The sequence below is a fragment of the Gordionus sp. m RMFG-2023 genome, chromosome 1 (genome assembly GCF_954871325.1).
Source record: "Gordionus sp. m RMFG-2023 chromosome 1, tfGorSpeb1-WG-v2, whole genome shotgun sequence".
Lineage (NCBI taxonomy): Eukaryota > Metazoa > Nematomorpha > Gordioida > Chordodea > Parachordodidae > Gordionus > Gordionus sp. m RMFG-2023.
In genome coordinates, this window is record NC_088775.1 from 86,288,922 (window position 1) to 86,312,647 (window position 23,726).

The window sequence follows — 23,726 nt, forward strand, 5'->3', positions numbered from 1 at the left end:
TCTAGAAATAATTTGTAAATATTTGAAATTTTAATTATTTAAGATGTTCTTGTGTTGGTACTTTTCATTTTTTCCATGTTTATTCCACATTTACAAATCACTTTTTAAAATTTTGACTTTTTAAAGAATTTGATAATAAAAGATAATGGTATTTTTATGAAATTTTGATTAAAGAATAGATACATAAAATGTATCAATTATTTTACTATAAATAAGAATATTAGACCATTAAATTAACTCGATTATATACTAAGACAAAATTTAGGGTTAAAACTGCTTGCATAAAAATTTGTTTCTAAGTGTCAATGATTTTAGCCTTAAAATGTGATAAGTTATTTATTTCTTATTTCTTATCGATTAACCTTTTATTTTTTAAAATAAATACTCATTTAATATAAAATAATTTTTTTTATCAAGGAAAAATCCAGTGAATTGGATAAAGAAGGGAAAAACATCGTATGGAATGCTTATGTAGGCGACATTTTCAAGAAAAAACATATCCCCGACGACTATTATACACTAATTCTTATGTTATCTATAAATATTAAAAACCTTACCGTTGAAAGCGATGTAAACAAAATAGATTTTTAATCGACAGGGTGTTTTCTGTGAATCAGAGAAAGGTTTCATTAAATTAAATCTTCACGGAAAACCCTAAAGAACCTTCACACAAACATAGTAAAATAACGTTACAGTTAATCTCTAACAAAATAGAACCTTCAACTTAGTTTAACATTAACTATATTAGGATTACCCGAAACACATTTTTATATTAAATTATCGTGAATTTATGGATTACAAAATATTTAATTAGCTTAAAAGATATTTTCAAGTAAATTATATTAAATCATAATGAATCACTTTTGTTTTGCATTATATTTTTAACCATATTTTCTGAAGCTGATACTTTGCCATACAATGTACTATGTATTCTATTAAAATTATTATAAATTCTGTAATAATAAAATATTTTTGTATTATTTAAAATTAGTTTTCTGTTTATCGACGGGGAAAAATCTGATTGATGACTTTTTACCAATCGGGAATTACATAAGCGTGTCAAAATGCCTCTGTAACTTTTTGGGAGTGTGGTTGTATTTGGAATTTTAAAAATGTATTGATTTGAGTGTGGTAGATTTTGACCTTTAAAATAAATCAATTAGTCTACTAGTGGTAGACCTGGCAACCTAGCCCTTTTATAAAATGATTTATTGTTTGACTACATCTTTTCTATAATGCCAGCTCTGTCACATTTTATACTTTTATATCAATAAGCAAGGTTATAATCAAAGGGGGAAATATCCTGTTTTTTACTCTCTTATGTCCAATTCTGAAAAAAAACTTCCGATTTACCAATAAAAAATAAATCAGGATCGTCCTCCAAGAATTTCTTGTTAAATGTAATTCTTTTTTTTGAGAAATTAAAAAAATTATTAAGCACGGGTCTAATGGTTGCGGTAATTATTTTTCTGAAAACTACGAAATTTTTAAAAAAAAGATTGGTTATATATAATAATAATTAAAATGATAAATCCCGCATAAAGGCTCTGGACGAAAACATCCTGAACAAAAATACTACCGACAAACCAACATTAGAAAAAGATAAGGGTAAAAAAATGAATTTTAATAAATAAAATTTAAAACTCTACCTAAATAGCGTGGTAAAAACAGAAAGAAGGTTATCGGCTGCTTTCACTAATATCTTCCAGATTGAGTTTAGTGTTTAATTTTGATTAAAATTACAATAAATAATTAACATAAACATCAATATTATAAATTATTATTTTTATTATCTGGATGTTAAACACAATATTGAAAACTCAGGTTTCAAGTGTTGGCGATATAACTAATTTAATTGAATCCAAAGGACAACTTGATAGGCTTATGTAATATTAAATAATACTGTACCAAAGGATACCTTATCCAGATCAAAAACGACACCTATTATAGATGATTCTTTGAAATACATTAAAATATACTATTGTAAATACTTTAAGCATTTTTTTAAATCTATAAAAAAATTTAAATGAATATTTTTTTTATATAAAAAAATTTGTATATTAAATTTAATAGATAGAACAATTACTTAATCGGATTATACTTTCTGATCATTGCTCCTGACTTGGCGATGACAATATTTGAAATCTTAGTCATATTCTTTATTTGTTAAACTAGCAATATTGTTTTGAACTCTAATAAATATAAAATCAATTTTCCTATTTTGAACAAGTATAATATTTTATGCAGGAAGATTCTTCCTCTGGGGTAATCAGGCAGCAAACTAAACTAATTTTCTTTTCCCTTTTCTTATTTTACAATTTAGATTTTTACCCATTTAGTAAAGTTTAATAATGACCATTGTCACTTTCTATGGTACATTTTTATTGAAATTTAATTAACATGTTTACAATTTATATTTTAACAATTTTCTTGAAAATATTTCAAAAAATAACCAATATGTCGATACTTTATGATTCCTCATACCTGGAATATTGATTTAAGATGTTTACATTATATATTTTTGCCAATTTGCGTAAAAAATTTATAGATAATGCTTATGTCAATCTTATATAATTTATCTTCACTGAAATTTTAATTTAACATTTTTGAAAATATATTTTACACATTATATGCAAGAATGTTTAAAAATAAAGATCTGACCATTGTCCCCCTTCTCGAAATATATTACCCAGTTAATCTTCAATATATTTAGTTGAAAGACTCAGTTGACCCAAAGTGAAGTTTGTTAATTTTTGTATTGTAAATCAAGATTATTTCATTATAAAGTAGTATAGCTTCTAATTATGTTTCATGTCTCTCTTGTGGCAAATTAACATTCCTTACTAAATCAGACACTATCACTTCATGGTCCCATATCATCAAAATGTCCTGCATCTGGATTTCTCTTCCATAAACCCCTCTACCACCTTCTAGCTTTCCAGCTTTATTCTCTAATCTTGTTCTGCCATCCTTGAGTAATAATGACTCAATAAGTAATAATGACCTTAATAATAATAAACAATTATCCACTGATGTTCTTCAACCTCTTTGGATCCAGAATATTATGATTAATCCATTTGTGTCTACAATTTTGAGGACCCCGTGGTGCTCGCATTTTGACTGCTCAAAAATTACTTAATCTTTTTGTTAAGCTTAACTATAACATCAACAATTCTAGGAAATAGAAAGAACTATTCTCTTTAACCTGCACTCAGATAAAATCTTCCTCTGATAAAGACAATACCCCAAATTAAAAAATTTTTCTGATCCTTATGTCTTATCTTGTTCTTCATTCACTAATGAACAAATCAACCACTTCCAAATTTCAATGTTCCAAAAAGCAAAATTGATTGAAAAAATAATCAATTTATGCGACATTAAAAGTTCATAAACATTATAGTTTCAGATAATATGTTTGCTACAAATAAACATTCCACTATACAATCCCTTTTATCAAACATCCTCAAGAACATATTGCACTACAGCTGCCACCACTATATCCCCAGGCTCACATTCAAGCTTAGAAATCATCAAGGCTAATCATTTCGGCTGGAGGGTTAAACTGTTTCCGAGTTATCTACCACCAGGTTCTAAAAAAGCCAATTTCATGCCACGACAGCCTAATATCATCCTTAAGCATACTTCTTAATAAATATTTAATAACCTTGTTTCACCAAGCATTCTACCCTTAATGGTGCTCGATTCATTGCGCTAATCAAAAAGGATGGAGGCATTCGCCCCAAAGCTATTGGGTCCATCTTCCGAAGAATTATACCCAAAATCATTTTTTGGCTATTAAAGGCAAAACTTTCAAATATTTTACTTCCTCATCAATTAGGTTTTAGTATTCTTGCAGGGTGTGAGGCTGCTTCACACACCACACGTCATCTGCTCCACCACAAACAACTTTTTTTAAAAAAAGATTTTAATAATGCATTCAACTCTATCAAGAGAGAACATTTCATATCTTCTTTCTGGAACACATTCCCATAATATTCAACTTATATATCAGTTTGTTATGGTCACGTGTCTTTTCTGAAATTTCATGAAACAATCATAAAATCCTGTCAAGGTATAAAACAAGGGGACCCCTTTATCTTCTGTGTAGTTATTCGCACCATCATAGACAACATCAATAACAAGCGCAATTTCATTTTAAACATATGGCATATAGATGATGGTATAGTTGGATGAATTAATTAAAATTACATCTATCATTTCTGATCTCACTCCTATTACTGGGTTTTCCCTCAATTATAAAAAATGTGAATTTTATATGCCCAACAATTTTCTTGATAACTTTTCTGTCGAGAAATCAAGGTTTACTCATCAAGACTCACCTATTGGAGGCAAAGCAGCAATATCCAAATTTACTAAAGACTTCTTGATTAAATTAGACAGACTTGAGAATTTCCTATAATTTTTGTTATCTCATCATTTATTCTTTCTCCTAAAGAATTTCCTTTATATTCCGAAAATATTACAGGCCTTTCGTTCTGCCCCTCTTTTTCAATTCCCAGACATGTTACTAGATTTAGAACTGAAAGTTATAATCTACCTTGAATCAATCCTTAACCTCAAATTATCGCCAATTGCTGGATGCAAGCCGCTTTCCAGTGCAAATTTGGGGGTATAGGCCTTTGATCCCCCACTGAGTATTGCAGCTTTTCTTTCATAACAAACCAAAAATCAAACAATTACTAAAATTTTTACCACCACTACAGATCCTCATCTGAGGTTGGCACTAGACTATAGAAGTTAACCACCCCAAATACTCCATTGTCTTTATCCTCCAGACAACAATATTAGATCTAACCTTTATCTAGCATTCCGTTGAATTCCTTTACTTGAAAATTTTAAACTGCACGATATTTTTCTTGAAATATTATGTTAAACTATTTTAAAAATTGGCTGAAACCGGGCCCTTTAATAACACAACTTGGAATATATAAACCATCTTTTTTTTATTTTGGTCATGTTATTTTTAAGATATATTTCTTAACCGACCATTCCAACAATCGGCTAGGCAGAACTGTCTTGTGCTAGAAGATTTTCTAATTGTATAATGGTCAATAGGCGCCCAAAAAAGTAATTTCATACACTTTATACTGAAGTACCTTGATATAAAAGGTTAATATCTTATAAATAATTGTTTGAATTACAATATTTTGTTCAACAAAGTTCAAACTTTTTTGCAAAAAATTGAACCTTTATAATTTATTTTAAAATTTCCATATATATTTTATATAAATCAATCAAATATTAACAGCAAAATTGTCTACTACAATTCATAAGGTAGGTATTCCAAATATGACAAAATATATTTCCGGTAAAATCCGATTTTTAAATTTAATAAAACGCGCTGATTTAAAGTTTTAAAAATAACACATTACCGGAGAATGAAAAAATAGAATTTTTTAAAATGTTATGGGGTAAAAATGACAAAAAGAGAATAATAAAAAATGAAAAAAATAAATAGAGAAAATTGGAAAAAGATAAAATAATAATAAAAAGAATAAGTTGTAATGTTATGAAATTAAAGAGAGATCATAAAAATTAGAAAAAAATAAGAAATAAAATTAAGAATAATCAAAAACTAAAGAAAAATACCATCAGGATTTCTAAAAAGGTTAATTTTTTTTTATTATTTGAAAAAGAATAAATATAAGTTTTTATTGTAGAAATTTGAAATAAATTTTTTTTTGATATAATGATGTTATCAGCTATAATTAAATCAATTTAAATCACAATATTCCTTTTAATCTTGTATATTACTTAATTTGTTGGTAAACTCTTTCAACATTTTACTGCGAATAACTCGATATTTCATATATCTTTTTAACACCGTTCGAATATCTAAATTTTATCCAGTTATTTTTTAATAAATATCCTTTAATATAATAATAATATAGATGTTTTTACAATTGAAACAAATTTAAACAAGGATAAATTTTATATGTTTAATTTAAAATTTGAGGCTAAATAATAAATATTCATATTTAAAAATAATAAAATAAAAATTTATACTAAGTTGAATTTACATTATTTAGCAATTTTTCAATAAATAAATAATTTTAAAAATATGGAAGTTTATTTGAATTCTATTTGTTTACCTGTTTAAAATTTAAAAATAGGTGTTTATCCATTTAGAATAAATTAAAATCGAATTAAGGTCTTATGCTCATCTAAAATTATCCTTCAAAGTGGTTTATCGTTTAATTTTTTAATAAATTGTCTATAAAACGATAATATTTTGCTTATTAAAATATAACTGCAATCACGACAAAACAAGATTTCTTATTTTTTGAAATCACATTGCTTTTTTTACAATGTTCCACTTACATGTAAGTAATTCTTAAAATATATACAATTATGTTTAATGAATCAAATGTAGTATATAAGATTGTAAATCTAGTTTTTATATTAATTTTTGAATATTATTTGTATTTATTTTGAAATTATAATATATTAAGTGGTCGAAGATATTTAGTGTGCTAATGTAAAGTGGAATTTTTATATATAGATAATGATCGCATGTGTAATTGTAATTCAATTTTCTGTCTCGAATTCTGGTAATTTTTAAAAAAAATTTAACAATATATTTGACCAATATATAAATCCCATTTTTATTTAGTCATTATATCGTCGGAAATTGGAGCAACAACAATCTCACCACCTCCAAGAGATGGTTCAAATGCTTTATTTACTTAGTATCATTTATTCTTATATAAAATATCCACCAGTGATACTATATTTTGTAGGCAATAAACTTTTAAAATTTTAGGGAAAATTTTTTTTTACTTTAATGCGCCGTTAAATTATATATGGTTTACGGACTACTAAAATATTCTATAATTTAATAACAATAGCTATCAATTTTTTTAAAACTATTATCTATCACCTAAGTTTTAGTTCAGCTATGTCTTTAATGCCACGATTAAATCGCTATCAATTTCTCTATTTTTTTACTTTTAACGTTGCAAAGATTTTAAAACTAATGTTGAAGAAGTGTACTAGGACCAAAAAAGAAATTTTTATAAATAAATGTAGAAAAATAATAATATAATGGCAAAAAATTATTAGAATAAATTCAAAACAGATATTTTGGGAGGCTGGACTAAAAATGGATTCGATACCAGCTGAATATTTTTCTAAAAAGTGATTCTGATTCCTGTTTATTATAAAATCTCTTCTTGTGCTAAAATTATTTCAAGGATTCTAGATTCTGTTCCTCAGAGTTCCAAATTTTAATTATAATACTTTACTTATAATTTTTTCCTGTAAATTTCAATGGGTATCTAGTTTCGATTACTAATTTTTTTACGGCTTCAGTAGATTTGGTTCATACTACAAATTCTCTTTATTTTTTCCGAAATGAACGATAAAAATATTGTTGCCACGATTCAAAAATTTTTTCAATTTATTTTAATCTTAAAAATATATTTAGTACAATATTCAGAATTTTTTCCTATTTTATGATGTTGGAATTTTTTTGATAATTAGTTTAATTTTTTTAAGGTAATCTAAATGTTTATAATAAGTATATTTTCTAAATCAATCATATTTTATAATATTAGCGACTTAAATCATTATTATAAGTAAAATAATTTTTTTTTAAAAATTCTTCCTTGTTTTCTAATGATTCGAGAATTGCGAAGAATATATTTCCAGAGTAATTAATGGAATCCAAGGCTGACTTGAAAAAACTATAGATCTGACGATTTGTGATCTGCATCGGGCCTAATTTTATAAGCCTGGCCCGGCCCGATATTTTTTTTAAAAAAGTTTTGCCGGCCCGAACCTGAAATTTTTTTAAAACAGGCCCGGCCCGGTCTGAATATTTTTAAATATAGAAATTAATTTTTATAATTACTCAAAATAAAAGACATATGTTATATGGAGTTTAGTTTTAATAAATAAAATCAAAATTTTTTATTTTACATAAAAAATTCAATATAAAATTGATAAATTTAGATATATTTAGAAAAATTTCCAATTGGGCCAGGCCCGGCCCGAATTCGATTATTTTAAATAGAATTAGACCAATGACCCGAAGCCCGTTCGGGCCTGTTTTGGGCCAGGTACGGGCTGAGCCTAACTTTGCAGATCTCTACTGACGATTAAAGATAGAAGCTAACAAAAAAATGCTTACATTTTTATGACAACACTCAATAATTATTCCTTCCTATATCTTCCATTTTATTACAATGTATATAAATCAAAGTAGTGGAACAAGATTTCTAATGGAACCAGAAACAAAATCTTTTTAAATTTTACAAGAATTGGTTTACCAGAACTGCTATAAGTAAAAGTGCGAGCACTGAGAATAACGCATCAAATTTAAGATCCGAAATCAGAAACCAATTTTACAAATTTTATCAACTAGAACCACTTTTTAAAAATAAATACTCACACTAATCAGAACATTAAATTTGTCCAGGTTTCGTAACCTCAATATAAATAAACATTTCGCTGGGGTCCTTCATCTCTTTTATTCTAAAGATTTCTAAATAGTTATCTGAAATATGATTTCTTATATATCAAACAAAATATTTTATCTACAGAATTACAGGAATAAAAACTATAAAATTTATATATTCTGGCATATTAAATTTTAAAATCAAATTATGTTTTAAACTTTCCCTATATGTTTCTACCTTCATCTTACATATCTTTCTCTTAGGCCTATATCTGTACCAGATTCTTATTTTTAAATAAATAAAAAAATTAACATTTCAGATAAAATATGCTCCAAACATAACCACATTATACCGCTTTACCCTGCATTTATAGTTAGCACAAATTCGCTGCTAAGTCAAAATACGTTGATTTTTTTGTATTATTCGCGGCAAATTTTTTATATTTTTACACATATTCGCACCTGTCTAACCATTTATTACGATTTAAAGGCAAGACGATAGGATAAAACGATATTATTACTCATATTTATTAAAAATTTCTAAGACCTTTATTAAAATGAAAACAATTATATGATATATAAAAAAAAATAAAGATGTAGAGCGGGTATACATTGGACCAACTACCCGAAATTATGAATGCCCTTGGATCTATGGTTGGTGCCGTCGTTAAATCATATGAAATATTTTTATCCTTATAGAACCAATGTATTCCTTTCATAAATATTTCGAGAGGAAATTTTAAATAAATTATTCATTTATTTTCTCGCTTCTACCTCTCTGTAATACTATAGATATCTTAATGAATTAGCAAAATTATATTTATATGAACATAATTCTTTAATTGTGATAAAATAAAAGTAAAAATATATTAGTATACGAATGAATTATTTATTTAAATAAAAGGATGAATCATTTATTATGAGAAAAAATCTTCCCGTGTATCATTTGAAACCCATAGAAAATTGGTTATTTTCAAACATTTCAAATTTACCTATTATAATTTATAAGAAATAAGCAAAAAAGCCACATAACCTTACACTTTTGTTTTGTCTTATATTTTTAACCTTATTTTTCGAAGCTGATACTTTTAAAATATTTTTGTATTATAAATTATTATGATTAATTTGTTCTAATATTAATCCAGCATTACATAAGATATATCCAAATATTTTATGCCTCTGTAACTTTTTAAAGGTTTATATGGTTGCATTTGGATAATTTTATAAATGAGGTAGTTGAGGAGTTTGTAGTAAACTTTAAAAAATATTAATTAGTCTACTAGTGGTAGACCTGGACAACCGTGGCCTTTTATAATATGATTTATATTCTAATCTTTCCCTGTCCATATTACTTTTCAATAAAAAATTTTTTATATCTTTTTCGAAGTTTACTCTATTTTCCGGGTTTTTTATTATAAATTTTTTTAAAAATTTGCAATAGAAATATAGTTCATTTTAATCATAAAGCACTTTTTTATATATATAGTTTGATTTTTATTAATATTTAATCGCTATTTTACACTTTATTTATTTTGCTTATAAGTCGATTTTCACTTTAAAGCAGGGATGTGAACCCAGATCCACCCCCCTGAACCCTCTTATTTTGGCTGAACACGAACCCGGACCCTTTTAAAAAGTGGAGGGTCCAAGGGTTCAGGTTAAAAATTTTAACATAAAAATTTTTTTTTTTAAAATAATATAAAATATTTATTAATTTTTTTCGTGGAATTATTTATTTTATCTTCGCGTTTTTCTTTCGTTTTTCTTCCTGGACTTCTTTTCATTTTATTTAGAGATTGATATTGATACCATAAATTATTTTCTAGTGTAAATAATAATATTTTACGAAAAAAATACAAGCAAAAATAGTAAAAGAAACAAAAAACAAATTAATTTCATTAAAAAATTGATTCCGCCAAAAGATTAGGGAGAAATATTCTAGGAATAAATATACATAAAAGGAAATAATATAATATTAAAAAATTTAGCTATGAAGGAAATAATATAATATTAAGAATATGAAGGAGATTAAAGAGAGTTCAATTTCTGAAAATATAAAAAGAATGATATTAGAAACATTAAATAAATTTCATATTCCTATAAGAAACGTTTATACAATTAATACGGATAATGGTGCTAATCTAGTAAAATCAATCAAATAAATGAATGTTAAATGGAAGAAATGGATGATATAGATGATGATGATGATAATTATGAGGACATCAGTGAAACTGATTTACAGAAAATAATAAAAGATTTCTACACAAAAATATACTGTATCAGATGTGCAGCCCATACGCCACAATTGACTATTAATGATTCCCTAAAAAATAATCTCTGTAAAACTATAATTGATAAAGCAATGGATGGTAAAATATTTAAGAACTCCCACAATTGTAAGAATATTAAAATCTATGAAAAGGCAAATGGCAATATTAGATTGCACAACACGTTGGTCTTCTATTTGTATGATGCTAGAGCTATTAATAAGTTTGAAAGATTTCTATAATGATTTTATTATAGGAGCATGTTAAGTCATTTTGTCGGAAGATGATTGAAATTAAATAAAAGACCTTACTAGTATGTTGGTTCCTTTAAATATAACTACATTAAGATTGCAAGCAGAACAGTTATGTTAATCTGATTTTTATGGCATATGGATAAGATTTCGATTAGAGTTAGAAAGATTTACAAGTTCTTTTTCATATGAAATATTAGAAAATATAAAAATTAGATAGAAACAATATTTATAGTGTTGTATATGCTTCAATATATTTAGACCCTCGATAACAAGTTTTATTAAGTATTGAGCAAAAACAAATGGATATAGACCATCTTGAGGATATATGACCCAAAACTCTATTATTTACAATATATTGGAGGCTACGACAATATGTACTGGTTGTAGCGATAACAATGATAATGATACAATATTGATGATCTGGAAATATTAGATAGAGAAAAAAATTATTAAATTAACATCAGATAGAAAAGCATAAAATATCTATTGTATCTTTAATAGAAAAGTCCTAAGAAGTTAAGAGAATAAATAGAGATACAAATATTTTAAAATTCTGGGAGAAAAATTCTTCAATATATCCAGAATATACCTTTTCTAGAATCGTCATGGGTGTACCGGCGACACAAGTTCAATAATTTGTGTATTATAAAAATGACAATCTATTTTGAGTAAGTCTAGAACGTGGATTTTCATCGTTGAAATATATATTGTCAAATTTACGTGGAAATCTGAAGGATGATAGTTTAGAAGATATCATGATTCTGCGATAAAATATTTAAAATATAAATTATTTCATTTTAAATTATGAATGTGTGATATTGTAGTGTAATAAAAAATGATTGAAAAAAAAATCTTATTTTGAGTCATTATTTTTATGTTCCCTGAACCCGGACCCGAACCCTGGACCCGAGTCCTTTTTAAATTTATTACTGGACCTGAACCCGGACCTGGACCCTTTTTTTTGTCTAAGGGTTCACATTCCTGTATATAACTAAATTAGGCAAAATTAAATTTATATTAATTCTTAAATTGGGATCAAATAAAAGTAAAATTTAGATATTATAATTTATAAGAAATAGGCGAAAAAGCCATATCAAACCCTGATTTCAATCCTGTCGACTAGAAAATCGGTGAATTCCGATTCGTCAGTAACATGACAAAGTAAATTGACTTTTTTCCAATTTTATCCGTCGTGGTTTTGAGTCCAGCCTTATCAAATCTTTTTAATACTTTTTCTAGATTAACTACATGATCAAATTATTCCCGTTCGCAATTATTACTTTATCTAAAATAGACTATCTAGAGGAATTAAGTCCAAACATTCTGTAACTCCAAATTGTAAAAATGCATCGCTTAAATAAATCGTCGAAAATATTTTACAATCCACAATCCTATTTGTCATTTCGACGAAAGTTGGTTAATAAATCGTTATCTATCGCTAAATATTTGTTGATCGTTAAAATCCCTAAGGCACCAGATTTCTTTAAGATAGATTGAGTTGTTATTGTATCCACCTTTTTGATAGCTCTCTAGTTTAAATGTTTTTCCATCTCAGTCTTAACGGTTCGACGCAGCGGAAATGGAATTCTACTTGCTGATAAAGCCATAGGTAATGAGTTCGGTTTTATATGGGAATAATTATGTTGGAGTTTTATTTCTCCTAATTTTTTTTTTAAATCTTGAGGAAATTTCGATGCACTAGTATTAAATTGAGGAATTTATATTATTTATTTGAACTTCTTCCATAAGTTTTATTATTTCTTTTCTTTAACTACCCAAATAGGTAAAAATTTAGAAACGTTTTTTACTTCGACTTTCACTGTAAATTTATCTAATACTTAGATTTTGATATTATTATACCTAATAGTATATATTAGCGATAGTAATGGTTTGAAAATGCGCCTCCAATAACTTTATCTATCACACTGCACTCAGCACAGTTATCAAATTTTATTCTAAACTGAAAACTATATTTAATTTTTTATCATTATAAATATTATTCTTATTAAATTTATTAACGTTATTATGTCTATTATTCCTAAAATTACGTGTTTGTGAAACCTTTCATCGGCTTATATTTAATAATTTTGTTAACTTCTACTTGGATTTCTTTTTCCAAGGATGACGCGATGGATAAACGCATGGTATTTTCAAAAGGGGTATTCTTTGGTGTACTTTGACTGAAGCTATTTATCTAACTAAAGTAGCCTTACCCTTAGATAAGAAAATCTCTTAAAGGTTAAACAAAAGGCGATTAAATTATATGGTGAGTAAATACTTTTAAATTTGATCGAAACATTTTAGTTTCCCATCTCTTTTTAGGATATAAAAATAATTTCAATGTAAGAAAATATTAGAGATATCCTTTAATATTTTCTCCAAACTATCAAGTAAAGTTATGTAATTAATGCTCTCTAAATTAATTGTGTAATGAAAATTTTATTTTTTTATTTTTATTAAGTTATCAGCTAGTAACAAATCTAAATTTTTATTATGATCGACAATATTTTAATACTTTAAACAGTGGCGTAGCTAGGAATTTTCCTTAGAGGGGGTCCATACATATAAAAGTCTGGGGGCGAAGCCACCCAGACCTCCTTATAAAGGCCTTCGGCCTTTTTGCCCCGCCTTCGGCCGGGTTTATCTTACAAATCATAACCATATCTTCGATAATATATAATAAATATATTTTTTAAATGCACCAATAATATGTTATTGTAATTTAGTAGATTATTCTCAATGACTTTATAATAATACTATCCAGAATAATTTCATAGTAATATAATATCCTTCCACAAACATCAAAACCAGAAAAATATAAAATGGTATTTATTTGATATAAAGTCACTTTTAAGTCTTTTGAACATATAATCTAAAATAAATTTTGCTCTGGGAGGGGTCGAAACCCGAAATCCACCCCCGTAGCTACGCCACTGACTTTAAAGAGAGTTCTAAATTATATATACTCCTGAACATTCACTTTCGAGTTGAAAAATTATGGAATATGGAATTGACTAGATGTTGATGCTTCTTCGTTTTTCTTCAGAACTCTCTTCGAGTCTTCGTTAATCATAGTATAATATTCTTAGTCTCTTTTAACTTTTAATTTAATTGTTTTAAAGTGCATTTAAAGTTCTGAAACTTTAATAAGTCTGTGAGAAGTTATAGAAATCAATCATATGTTTAAAATATTTATAGAGATAATTTTTTTAGTTAGATAGTTATATACATTATGAAATAAATAAAATAAATTATTAAAATTAGAAAATTTCCTTTGTGTATCTTTGTGATATTGATGATGGACGAAAGTACTTCAACTTAGAAAACTTCATGGTTTATCTCTTGGATTACTAAAAATTATAATTAGAATTACGATAAATAATTTATATAAACATCATGATATTTTATAAATTATTATCTTTATATCTGAACTAGTTGATAACCCGTCAAAAATGACAGGGATGAGAATTTTATTCGTTCTTTTACGATAATTCTTTTTACCCCTCCCCCTCCTCCTTCAGGCCAATTCCAACCCATTAAGACTAAGAGAGAGGAATTGTCTTTTTTATTCAATGATTGATGAATAATATATTTTACCTTTATTTGATGATGGATGAATCAGACATTTTCCTTTTTATGAGATGTGATTTCGAAATTTATATTTTAAATTACAAAAATGAAACAATATCTCTTATTAGCACCCTAAATACTAACATTATTTACCAGAGCTCCTGTTAGTCAGAATTACTGTTCACTCCCCACCGCGTGAAGGTAGGAGATGGATTTTAGGGGAGCAAAGAAATGAAAAAAAGAATAAAAATAAGAAGGAAGAAATAGAAAAAAAGAGACAAATATATGAATTATAAGAAAATATAATAAATATTTATACTTCAAGAGTTGATGATTATCGGGTTACAACACATATGCATTAAAAAATATAATATAATAAATTTTATAATATAGAAAATTTTACCTAAAAAAGGAGATTTCAATCTCTTTTCTTTGCTCAAGGTGGTTTCGTTTTTGAAGATGATGTTGTGATTTCCTTGCTCGTAGTTTGTCGTAAATAACCTGAAATAAAACGTGTAAATTGAAATTAAATAGAATATACTGTTGTTGGTGAGGAAGATGGTTTAGCGATGGTGAAGAAGTTCTTTTTTCTTTGCTCAAGGTGGTTACGTTTTTGAAGATGATGTTGTGATTTCCTTGTTCGTAGTTTGCCGTAAATAACCTGAAATAAAACGTGTAAATTGAAATTATAAAATAGAATATACTGTTTTTGGTGAGGAAGATGGTTTAGCGATGGTGAAGAAGTTCTCTTTTATTTGCTCGGTGGTTTCGTTTTTGAAGATGATGTTGTGATTTCCTTGCTCGTAGTTTGCCGTAAATAACCTGAAATAAAACGTGTAAATTGAAATTATAAAATAGAATATACTGTTGTTGGTAGCGATGGTGAAGAAGTTCTCTTTTCTTTGCTCAAGGTGGTTTCGTTTTTGAAGATGATGTTGTGATTTCCTTGTTCGTAGTTTGCCGTAAATACCCTAAAATAAACGTGTAAATTGAAATTATAAAATAGAATATACTGTTGTTGGTGAGGAAGATGGTTTAGCGATGGTGAAGAAGTTCTCTTTTTTTGCTCAATGTAGTTTCGTTTTTGAAGATGATGTTGTGATTTTCTTGCTCGTAGTTTGCTGTAAATAACCTGAAATAAAACGTGTAAATTGAAATTATAAAATAGAATATACTGTTGTTGGTAGCGATGGTGAAGAAGTTCTCTTTCTTTGCTCAAGGTGGTTTCGTTTTTGAAGATGATGTTGTGATTTTCTTGCTCGTAGTTTGCTGTAAATAACCTGAAATAAAACGTGTAAATTGAAATTATAAAATAGAATATACTGTTTTTGGTGAGGAAGATGGTTTAGCGATGGTGAAGAAGTTCTCTTTTCTTTGCTCAAGGTGGTTTAGTTTTTGAAGATGATGTAAAGTTGGTGATTTGATGGTGAATAACAAAGTTGGTGACTTTTTTAAATTTCTTACAAATTATGAATTTAAGATTTCATTATATACGATATTTTGTGTGAATGTTTTATCATTTTTTAAAATTTTTCCTTGTAATTCTGATGGCAAAATTATAATTTTCATATTATTTTGATATTTACATCTAGTAAGAGCCACATATAGTTGTCCATGGGCAAAGACGGGCTCAGGGAGGAATAAGCCTACATGATCAAAAGTTTGTCCTTGACTTTTATTTATTGTAATCACAAAAGCGGGAATTATAGGAAACTGTCGTCTTTTTAAAGTAAATGGTAACTGAGAGTCACTTGGAGCTAGATCTATTCGTGGGAGAAAAACTCGATAACCCTTATTAGTGCCTGTCAATACCTCAGCGTCGATAAAATTAATATGTAAATGTCGTATGATTAAACGGATACCATTACAAAGTCCTTTCTTTGGGCTCAAGTTGCGTAATAGCATAACAATTGTACCAACCTTAAGTGTTAGCTTGTGAGGTGGCATACCGGATGGAGTTTGTGAATGCAAAAATTCTAGTGGAAAATTCATTATATCATCCTTATTATCGCTTTCAATGGAATCTGCACTATAATAATGTTTGATAGGGCCTGAAATTATATTAATGATATCGTTGTTGAGGGTAAGTGCAATTTTATTTTTGGTGGTTAATATTATTTTAGTAGAAAGACTATCTATATCAGCAATTTCTATAGAATTACCATACACACATTTTATTAATGAATCATTTTCAAGCAAATAAGGTGGGATTTCAACACTATTTATAGGAAGATCAGAATTGCTGCGTGATAGCCCATCTCCAATTTTAAGTAACCAAGCATTGTAATCAACTTGATCTGATGAAATACGCATATTATCAATCAAATGTATTATTTTAAAATGACTCCATAAATATGAACTTTTTATACAGGACTCTATAATATCGACTTTGGAGCCTTTAGGCACTACTGGTAAAGTCTGTCTAAAATCTCCACCTAATAAAATTACTTTTCCGCCAAATGGGTGGGAATTTTTCATAATGTCTTTAAGTAATCGGTCAATGCATCGCAAAGCGTGTTTAGTCATCATTGTGGCCTCATCAATAATAATCAATTTGCTATTTTTAATATCTAGAGCTAGCGAACTATGTAAATTCATATGGGATGTAGAAGTTTCAAAGATAGGCACAGGTAATTTAAATCCGCTATGGATGGTTCTTCCCCCCTTTAAAAGAATAGAGGATATGCCGGTGGTTGCAAAAGGCAATACAATTTAATTTTTTGCTCTTATATAACACATTAAGGTATTGTAAAGATACGTTTTACCTGAACCTCCAGGGCCATCCACGAAGAAATATCTTTCTGGAATATTTTCTAATTCAATCGCTTGTATAATTAAATCAAAAGCATATTTTTGTAATCGGTTTAATTTAGATATACGCTCGATTGAATCGGCAGCTTCAACATGGGCATCATAATGTTGTTTTGGGGGGATTTTTGTAGGTGAAGGAAGATCAAAACTTTGACAGCATAAACCATGATCAAGAAAAACGTTTTCAATGTCCATTAAAGCCATGTTTATTGCAATTACTTCTGAATATTGACGCAAATAATCTTCAATCATCATAAATCTGAACCTATTCCATAGATATGCAGGATTTTCAGGCTGACAAAAAATGCAGATAAAGGCAAAAGTACTCCGAAGTTGTGACGGCATTTGATATATTGATCCCTCTTCTAAGCATGATTCCCACTCTTTATCATCTGATAACAAATTTCTTTTAATAGCTGCCTCTTTAAAAGTACTCATTAAAATTCCATTAATAATTTTTAAATAATCAAAACTTGTAGCCCCGCAAACATGAAGTAATAATAATCGAAGGAAGAATCGTTCACCAGAATTAGGATGAACGGAATACATTCTCGAAATTACATTTAATCGTTTTTTTCTTAGTTTCCAATGGTAATTTGTAAACATATAATGATAAGGTATTTCCCCTTAAAGATATTGTTTAGCATTTAGATCTGTCTTATTTAACTCAAACCATGCCGTTAAAGTAGTATGTTTATTTTCTGATCTCAATAAAGCATCTCTTTCATGTCCAGCAGTGAAATATACTTGCTGTTGTAAAGGTAAATGAATTCCTAAGCGAATAACAGCGTGCGAGCGGTCATGCATATTATTTTCTAATAATCTCCACATTGATTCACATGCACTCACATATCGCGCATTTAAATGTGATTTAATTTCGTCATGAATATTTATATTTGAAGCAACATTAATGTCAACATTAGTACAGTCATAGCCCTTATAAATATACTTAAAGATATATTTTACCGATTTAATAGATGTACAAATTTCCACGTTAATATGAGCATTGAATTTTAACATTAGATATCGATTATATGGAATAACATAACGATTATCCGTAGGTTTACCGGAAAGAATTGTAATACCATTATCTCGCCTTTTATAATATGGATACCCATCAATATTTGGTCTTGTTTCCATTTGAAAATCCTTCGGAAATTTTTTGGTACATATGCCATTTTCCATGCAAGGCGATTTGGGGTTAAATATCCCGCAAGGACCATGTATCATAAAATGGGTAACAATCTGAAAAAGTTTAGGATCGAGAATTTTATCTGGCATTTCGGCACAAACAAATTTATCTATAGGTTGAGATGTTTCAATTTTGCTATCATCGTTTAAAATAATAAGTATATGGGCATGAGGCAAACCTCTTTTTTGGAACTCGATTGTATATATAAAGCCATAGATTTACCAAATAAATTTTTTTTATTTATATCGAACAATAATTCATTTAATTTCAATTTAAAAACACGGGCTATTAAATCTGGTCTATCTGTAGGACTTTGCCAGGGAAATAGATTTTCCTTAATTTCACGCCAATTAGGATTGCATGTAAAAGTAATAAACAAATCAGGTTTGCCAAATTTGAGCATGGCCATTGCATCATGATAGCGTTCTCGCATATTTCTTTGAGAACCTTGAAAAGATGATGGTAATATTACTGCTTTGCCGGGAATTATATTGTTTGACTTTGTTTCCAGTAGTCCATTAATCCAGAATATTCATCTACTCGTAATTTTGGCTGATTTTGTCTAATAAAATTTAAATTATTCGCCTCGACCTGTAAATAGGAATCAACAATATATTGTTGTGATAATTTCCCACCAAAAAGGATTGGGTTGAATTCATTTTCACGAATTGCTAATCTAAATATTTTAAACTGTAGTAGTGAGATATTTGCCCTTGTATGCCCTGTATCTTCACCCTTTAAATCTGGTTTCCAACCAGGGTCACCAAAAGGAAATAATAGAGGATATACCATTGGATCAAGATTAGGGCTTAATATATTTATATTTATCAGATCACTACCATCAACTCGAGGATAGACCTTGATATCCCGTTTAAATTGGGGTTCACCATCATCATTTGTAAAAATCATAGCTACTTCATCTATATTAGGAATGTTATATCTTTGCTTGTCACTTGAGCGATCTGCACGAAAAATCATATTGATTTTTTGAACTGGACGATTTTCTTGAATAGCCCTATTTTTTTCTTCTTTCTCAATTTCTCCCAAGGTTTTAAAACTAATAGAAAATGGGTTATTCTGTCTTATTAAAATATCTAATCTTTTTAAGAGATCCTCATTGCAACCAGAATTTTCTTTCATGTGTAACCTGCCATTAACAGCCTGGGTGGTCTCAAGGACATATAGTTGTGCAAATTTAGGAGGCATCCTAGTGGAAGGATATAAATGAGATGTTCGGTGATAAATTTGCCCATGAACTCTAAAACAATATGGGCCTGGGTTTAAACTATTAGAAATCTGTGCTCCCATGGATGCGAACGCAAGTGAACTATTATAAGATCTTATATATTTCATAAAGTTTGAATGAAATTCATTGTTAGGATTAGATAAAAGGTCTTGTAAAAAAGGAATATATCGGATTGATGGTATCTTAACTTTACCCTCATGACAGCAATTCTTAAATTTGTCATCTGTGGGTTTTTCCTATAAAAAATTTAGAGAATCGCAATAATCGCAATTAGTGTTGAGTAATCCACAATAATGTTCTTGTACTAATGATTGTTGTGCAGAAATATTTATCTAAAATAAATAAAATAAATTTGAGGTCTGCTAAAAATTATACATATAATTTAATATTTTTGTGATTATTCAGAGACCTGCAGACCCGGTGTAATTGTAAAATAAATACCATCAAAAATCAATACGTTATAGATTTTTATAAATCTTTGATTCGACATTTATATATGAATCACAAAATTTTATAAACTCAATTAATAAGGTCCATTTAATTTATTTGAATTCATAATATCATTTATAAAACTTTGAATACCCAATTATATAGCACTTCACAAATTACAAATAATGAGTAAACAAATATAAAATATATAGGATATCAAGAATTGTAAAATAAATAAATTCCCTGATAAATTATATAAAAGAATAGAAAATCATATTTATCATTTTAATATATTTAAAACTATTAAATCTATTTTAAATAAAATTTTTACAAATCGAAAATGGCCGCCAATATTTATAAAGCGATGAAAAAATATATAATAAATAAATATTTTATAATTTTAATGGTCGCCAATATATTTGAAGCGATGCAAACATCTTAAAAATCTATACGGTATTGATTCTACAATAGCAATATATCACTACGGTATTGAATCTATAATGATATCAATACGGTATTGAAGTTACAATGGGTATTGATTTCACAATCAATACACCGGCTCTGATGTAAACATATGCCAGGCCTATAATAATTTTTTCTAAAATATTCCATGGGTAATTACGATTATGTAGCACATACTTATTTTATCTTATATTTTGCCCGTCAAGATGATAGTGAAATAAGAATTTTCTTTTTTATTAGTTGATGAAATATATTTTTTATTGTGGACATAAATTAAAATTAATAACCATATACTTCATAAATAAATAATAAATTTTGAATAACCACTGATGATGGATAAATCAAAAAATCTCTTATCTATCTTATGAGATGTGATTCAGAAATTTATATTTATTAAAATATTTGTTATACATAAATTAAAATTTTTAACTTGGTTTGTTTTTATTGATTTGGGTAGATTAAGGTTTTGATGAATAGTAGATTTTGGTAGTGTCTAATTTAAAAAAATTTATTTGTTAACATAAATTAAAATTTTTAACTTCGTTTGTTTCTATTGATTTGGGTAGATTAAGATTCTGTTTAATGGGTAATATGATTCGTAGAATCTAATTTAAATAAATTTATTTGTTAACATAAATTAATTTTTATTTTGATTGATTTTGGTAGATTAAGATTCTGCTGAATGGTACATTTCGGTAATATATATCGTGGAATCTAATTTTAAAAAAATCTATTTGATAACATAAATTAAATTTTTTAACTTCGTTTGTTTTTATTGATTTGGGTAGATTAAGAGTCCGTTGAATGGCACATTTCGGCAATATGATCCGTGGAATCTAATTTAAATAAATTTATTTATTGTCATAAATTAAAATTTTTAACTTGATTTGTTTTTATTGATAAAGGATTACTGAAAAAATTATACTTAGATATTGCACCAAAGGTATCTTGTGTAGGAATCTAAAAAAAATAATAAAATAGATTTTAATGGCCCACAGTAATGTTCAACTTGTTCTTGATTTTCAGTATCTTCAAGATGATTGGATGTTGAAGCAAATTGTTTATTTCCAGTATCTTCAAGATGGTTGGATGTTGTAGGAATAAGACCTTGCTTGTTCCTTTTCTTGATACGACAAAGTGCCTGTCTCTTTCTAGCTTTCTCCTTATGTTGATTTATTATTAAAATTTAAAAATATAAGAATTACTCAATTTTATAAAAATAAGTTTAGTTTAAAATATTTATTATTGTGGACATAAAATAAAATTACTACATATATACTTCATAAACATATTTATAAAAAATAATGGAAAATATTAGAATAGCCCCTCACCTAATAAATATATATTTCGGAATCACATCTTAAAAATATAAAATTTACTCTTGTTGAAGCAATAATGCCTTCTTTAGATTTTGGTAGTATGAAACGTTCCATTGTTTGGTTTTGTTGAATGGTATCTTGTGTAGGAATCTAAAAAAAATAATAAAATAGTATTTATAAAAATTTTAACTTACATTGCCTATGAGATAACCTTAAAAAACTTATTTAATATTATATGTATTTATTATGTAAGTTTGTATTTTGTGCAGGAATCTAAAAAAATAGTATTTATAAAAATTTTAAATTACATTGCCTATGAGATAACCTTAAAAAACTTATTTAATATATATATTTATTATGTAAGTTTGTTTTTTATACAGGAATCTAAAAAAATAGTATTTATAAAAATTTTAACTTACAATGCCTATGAGATAACTTTAAAAAACTTATTTAATATTATATGTATTTATTATGTATGTTTGTTTTTTGTGCAGGAATCTAAAAAAATAGTATTTATAAAAATTTTAACTTACATTGCCTATGAGATAACCTTAAAAAACTTATCTAATATTATATGTATATGTAAGTTTGTTTTTTGTGCAGGAATTTAAAAAATAGTATTTATAAAAATTTTAACTTCCCTAAATCTGTCACTTAACGTGGGTAAAATAGAATAGATAAATGAATTTTCAAATATAAAATAAGATGCTCAGATAAAACGTAAGTATATGTAATGTTCAACTTGTTCTTGATTTTCAGTATCTTCAAGATTAAGATGTGTAAATTGAAAGTATATGGTTTTGCTCGATGTGGTGTCTGTTAAAAAATATAATTATTTACTGATGATTGAAGGTTTTGCTCGATGTTGTGTCTGTTAAAAAAAATATCAATTATTGTAATTATTATATTATTATATGTTTTGTAATTGTTTTTTGTATTGAAATTCTTTTTTTGAAAATGGCGGTTCTATTTGGTTTATGAATGCGTGTTTGATATGTTTAAGCTATGATGATTTTTATTGAATATATATATTATAGATTTGAATTCCTTAGCTCTTGTAGGATTATCTGCAAACATTTTTTTCATACTAATGTTCCTTCCTGCCTATTGCCTCAAAATACTTCTGAAATGCTTTCCATGATTTATAGGAGATTAAATCCATTTTGCTAATATGATCTAAATTGGCTTAAAATTGCTATGATAGATAGATAGATAAATTATAGATATATAGAAAGAACAATATATTTGACATCAATTAAGACAAAATATTTACATTTCAACTTAGAAATATATTGCTATTTAATATAAAATATAATATTATAGATGGCGCTAAATATCATGGAGATTAAAACTACAATTTAACATAACTTAAATACTTCCGAATTTGTTAATATTAATTAAATATTATTAAGAATCACTCCCTATTTAAGTAGGACAAACGTCCAATAATTAATAAAAAAGTTGAATATTACATAATATATTAACAAAATTATAATTGACTATTATCAGGTAAAATAATTGACTATATAATGTCACAGTTGTGACTGTGACTGCTATAATCATTTTGATTAGACAAATAATATTTAAAAGATAACTATTGGCTAAATTTGATTGACATTTTTTGAGGATTATATATATAGATGTTAAGCATACTATTGTTCGCCCAGGTTTCAAGCTGAATTGGCCATATATTAGTTTAATTGAATCAAAAGTAAAACTTAATAGGCAAGTGATAACGTTAAATAATACTATACCAA

General features: G+C 27.1%; 1 protein-coding gene across 1 annotated transcript; it reads right to left on the reverse strand.

Annotated features, from left to right (window-relative positions):
• Window positions 1–15,416: 15,416 nt before the first annotated feature.
• LOC135930869 (ATP-dependent DNA helicase PIF1-like) lies at window positions 15,417–17,108 on the reverse strand. The gene is made up of 2 exons (XM_065467665.1): window positions 16,097–17,108; window positions 15,417–15,481 (listed from the first exon to the last, which is right to left on the reverse strand). Exons 1-2 carry the CDS (start codon window positions 17,106–17,108, stop codon window positions 15,417–15,419), a joined length of 1,077 nt encoding a protein of 358 aa, XP_065323737.1.
• Window positions 17,109–23,726: the final 6,618 nt, after the last annotated feature.

Excerpts from the sequence above, each read along its gene's own strand:
- LOC135930869 (XM_065467665.1), bottom strand. The coding sequence starts at position 17,108 with ATGAATTTACATAGTTCGCTAGCTCTAGATATTAAAAATAGCAAATTG. Across the intron at positions 15,482-16,096 it reads ATATGTGGCTCTTACTAGAT|GGTATTTACGGCAAACTACG; the intron begins GTAAATATCAAA and ends CGTTTATTTTAG.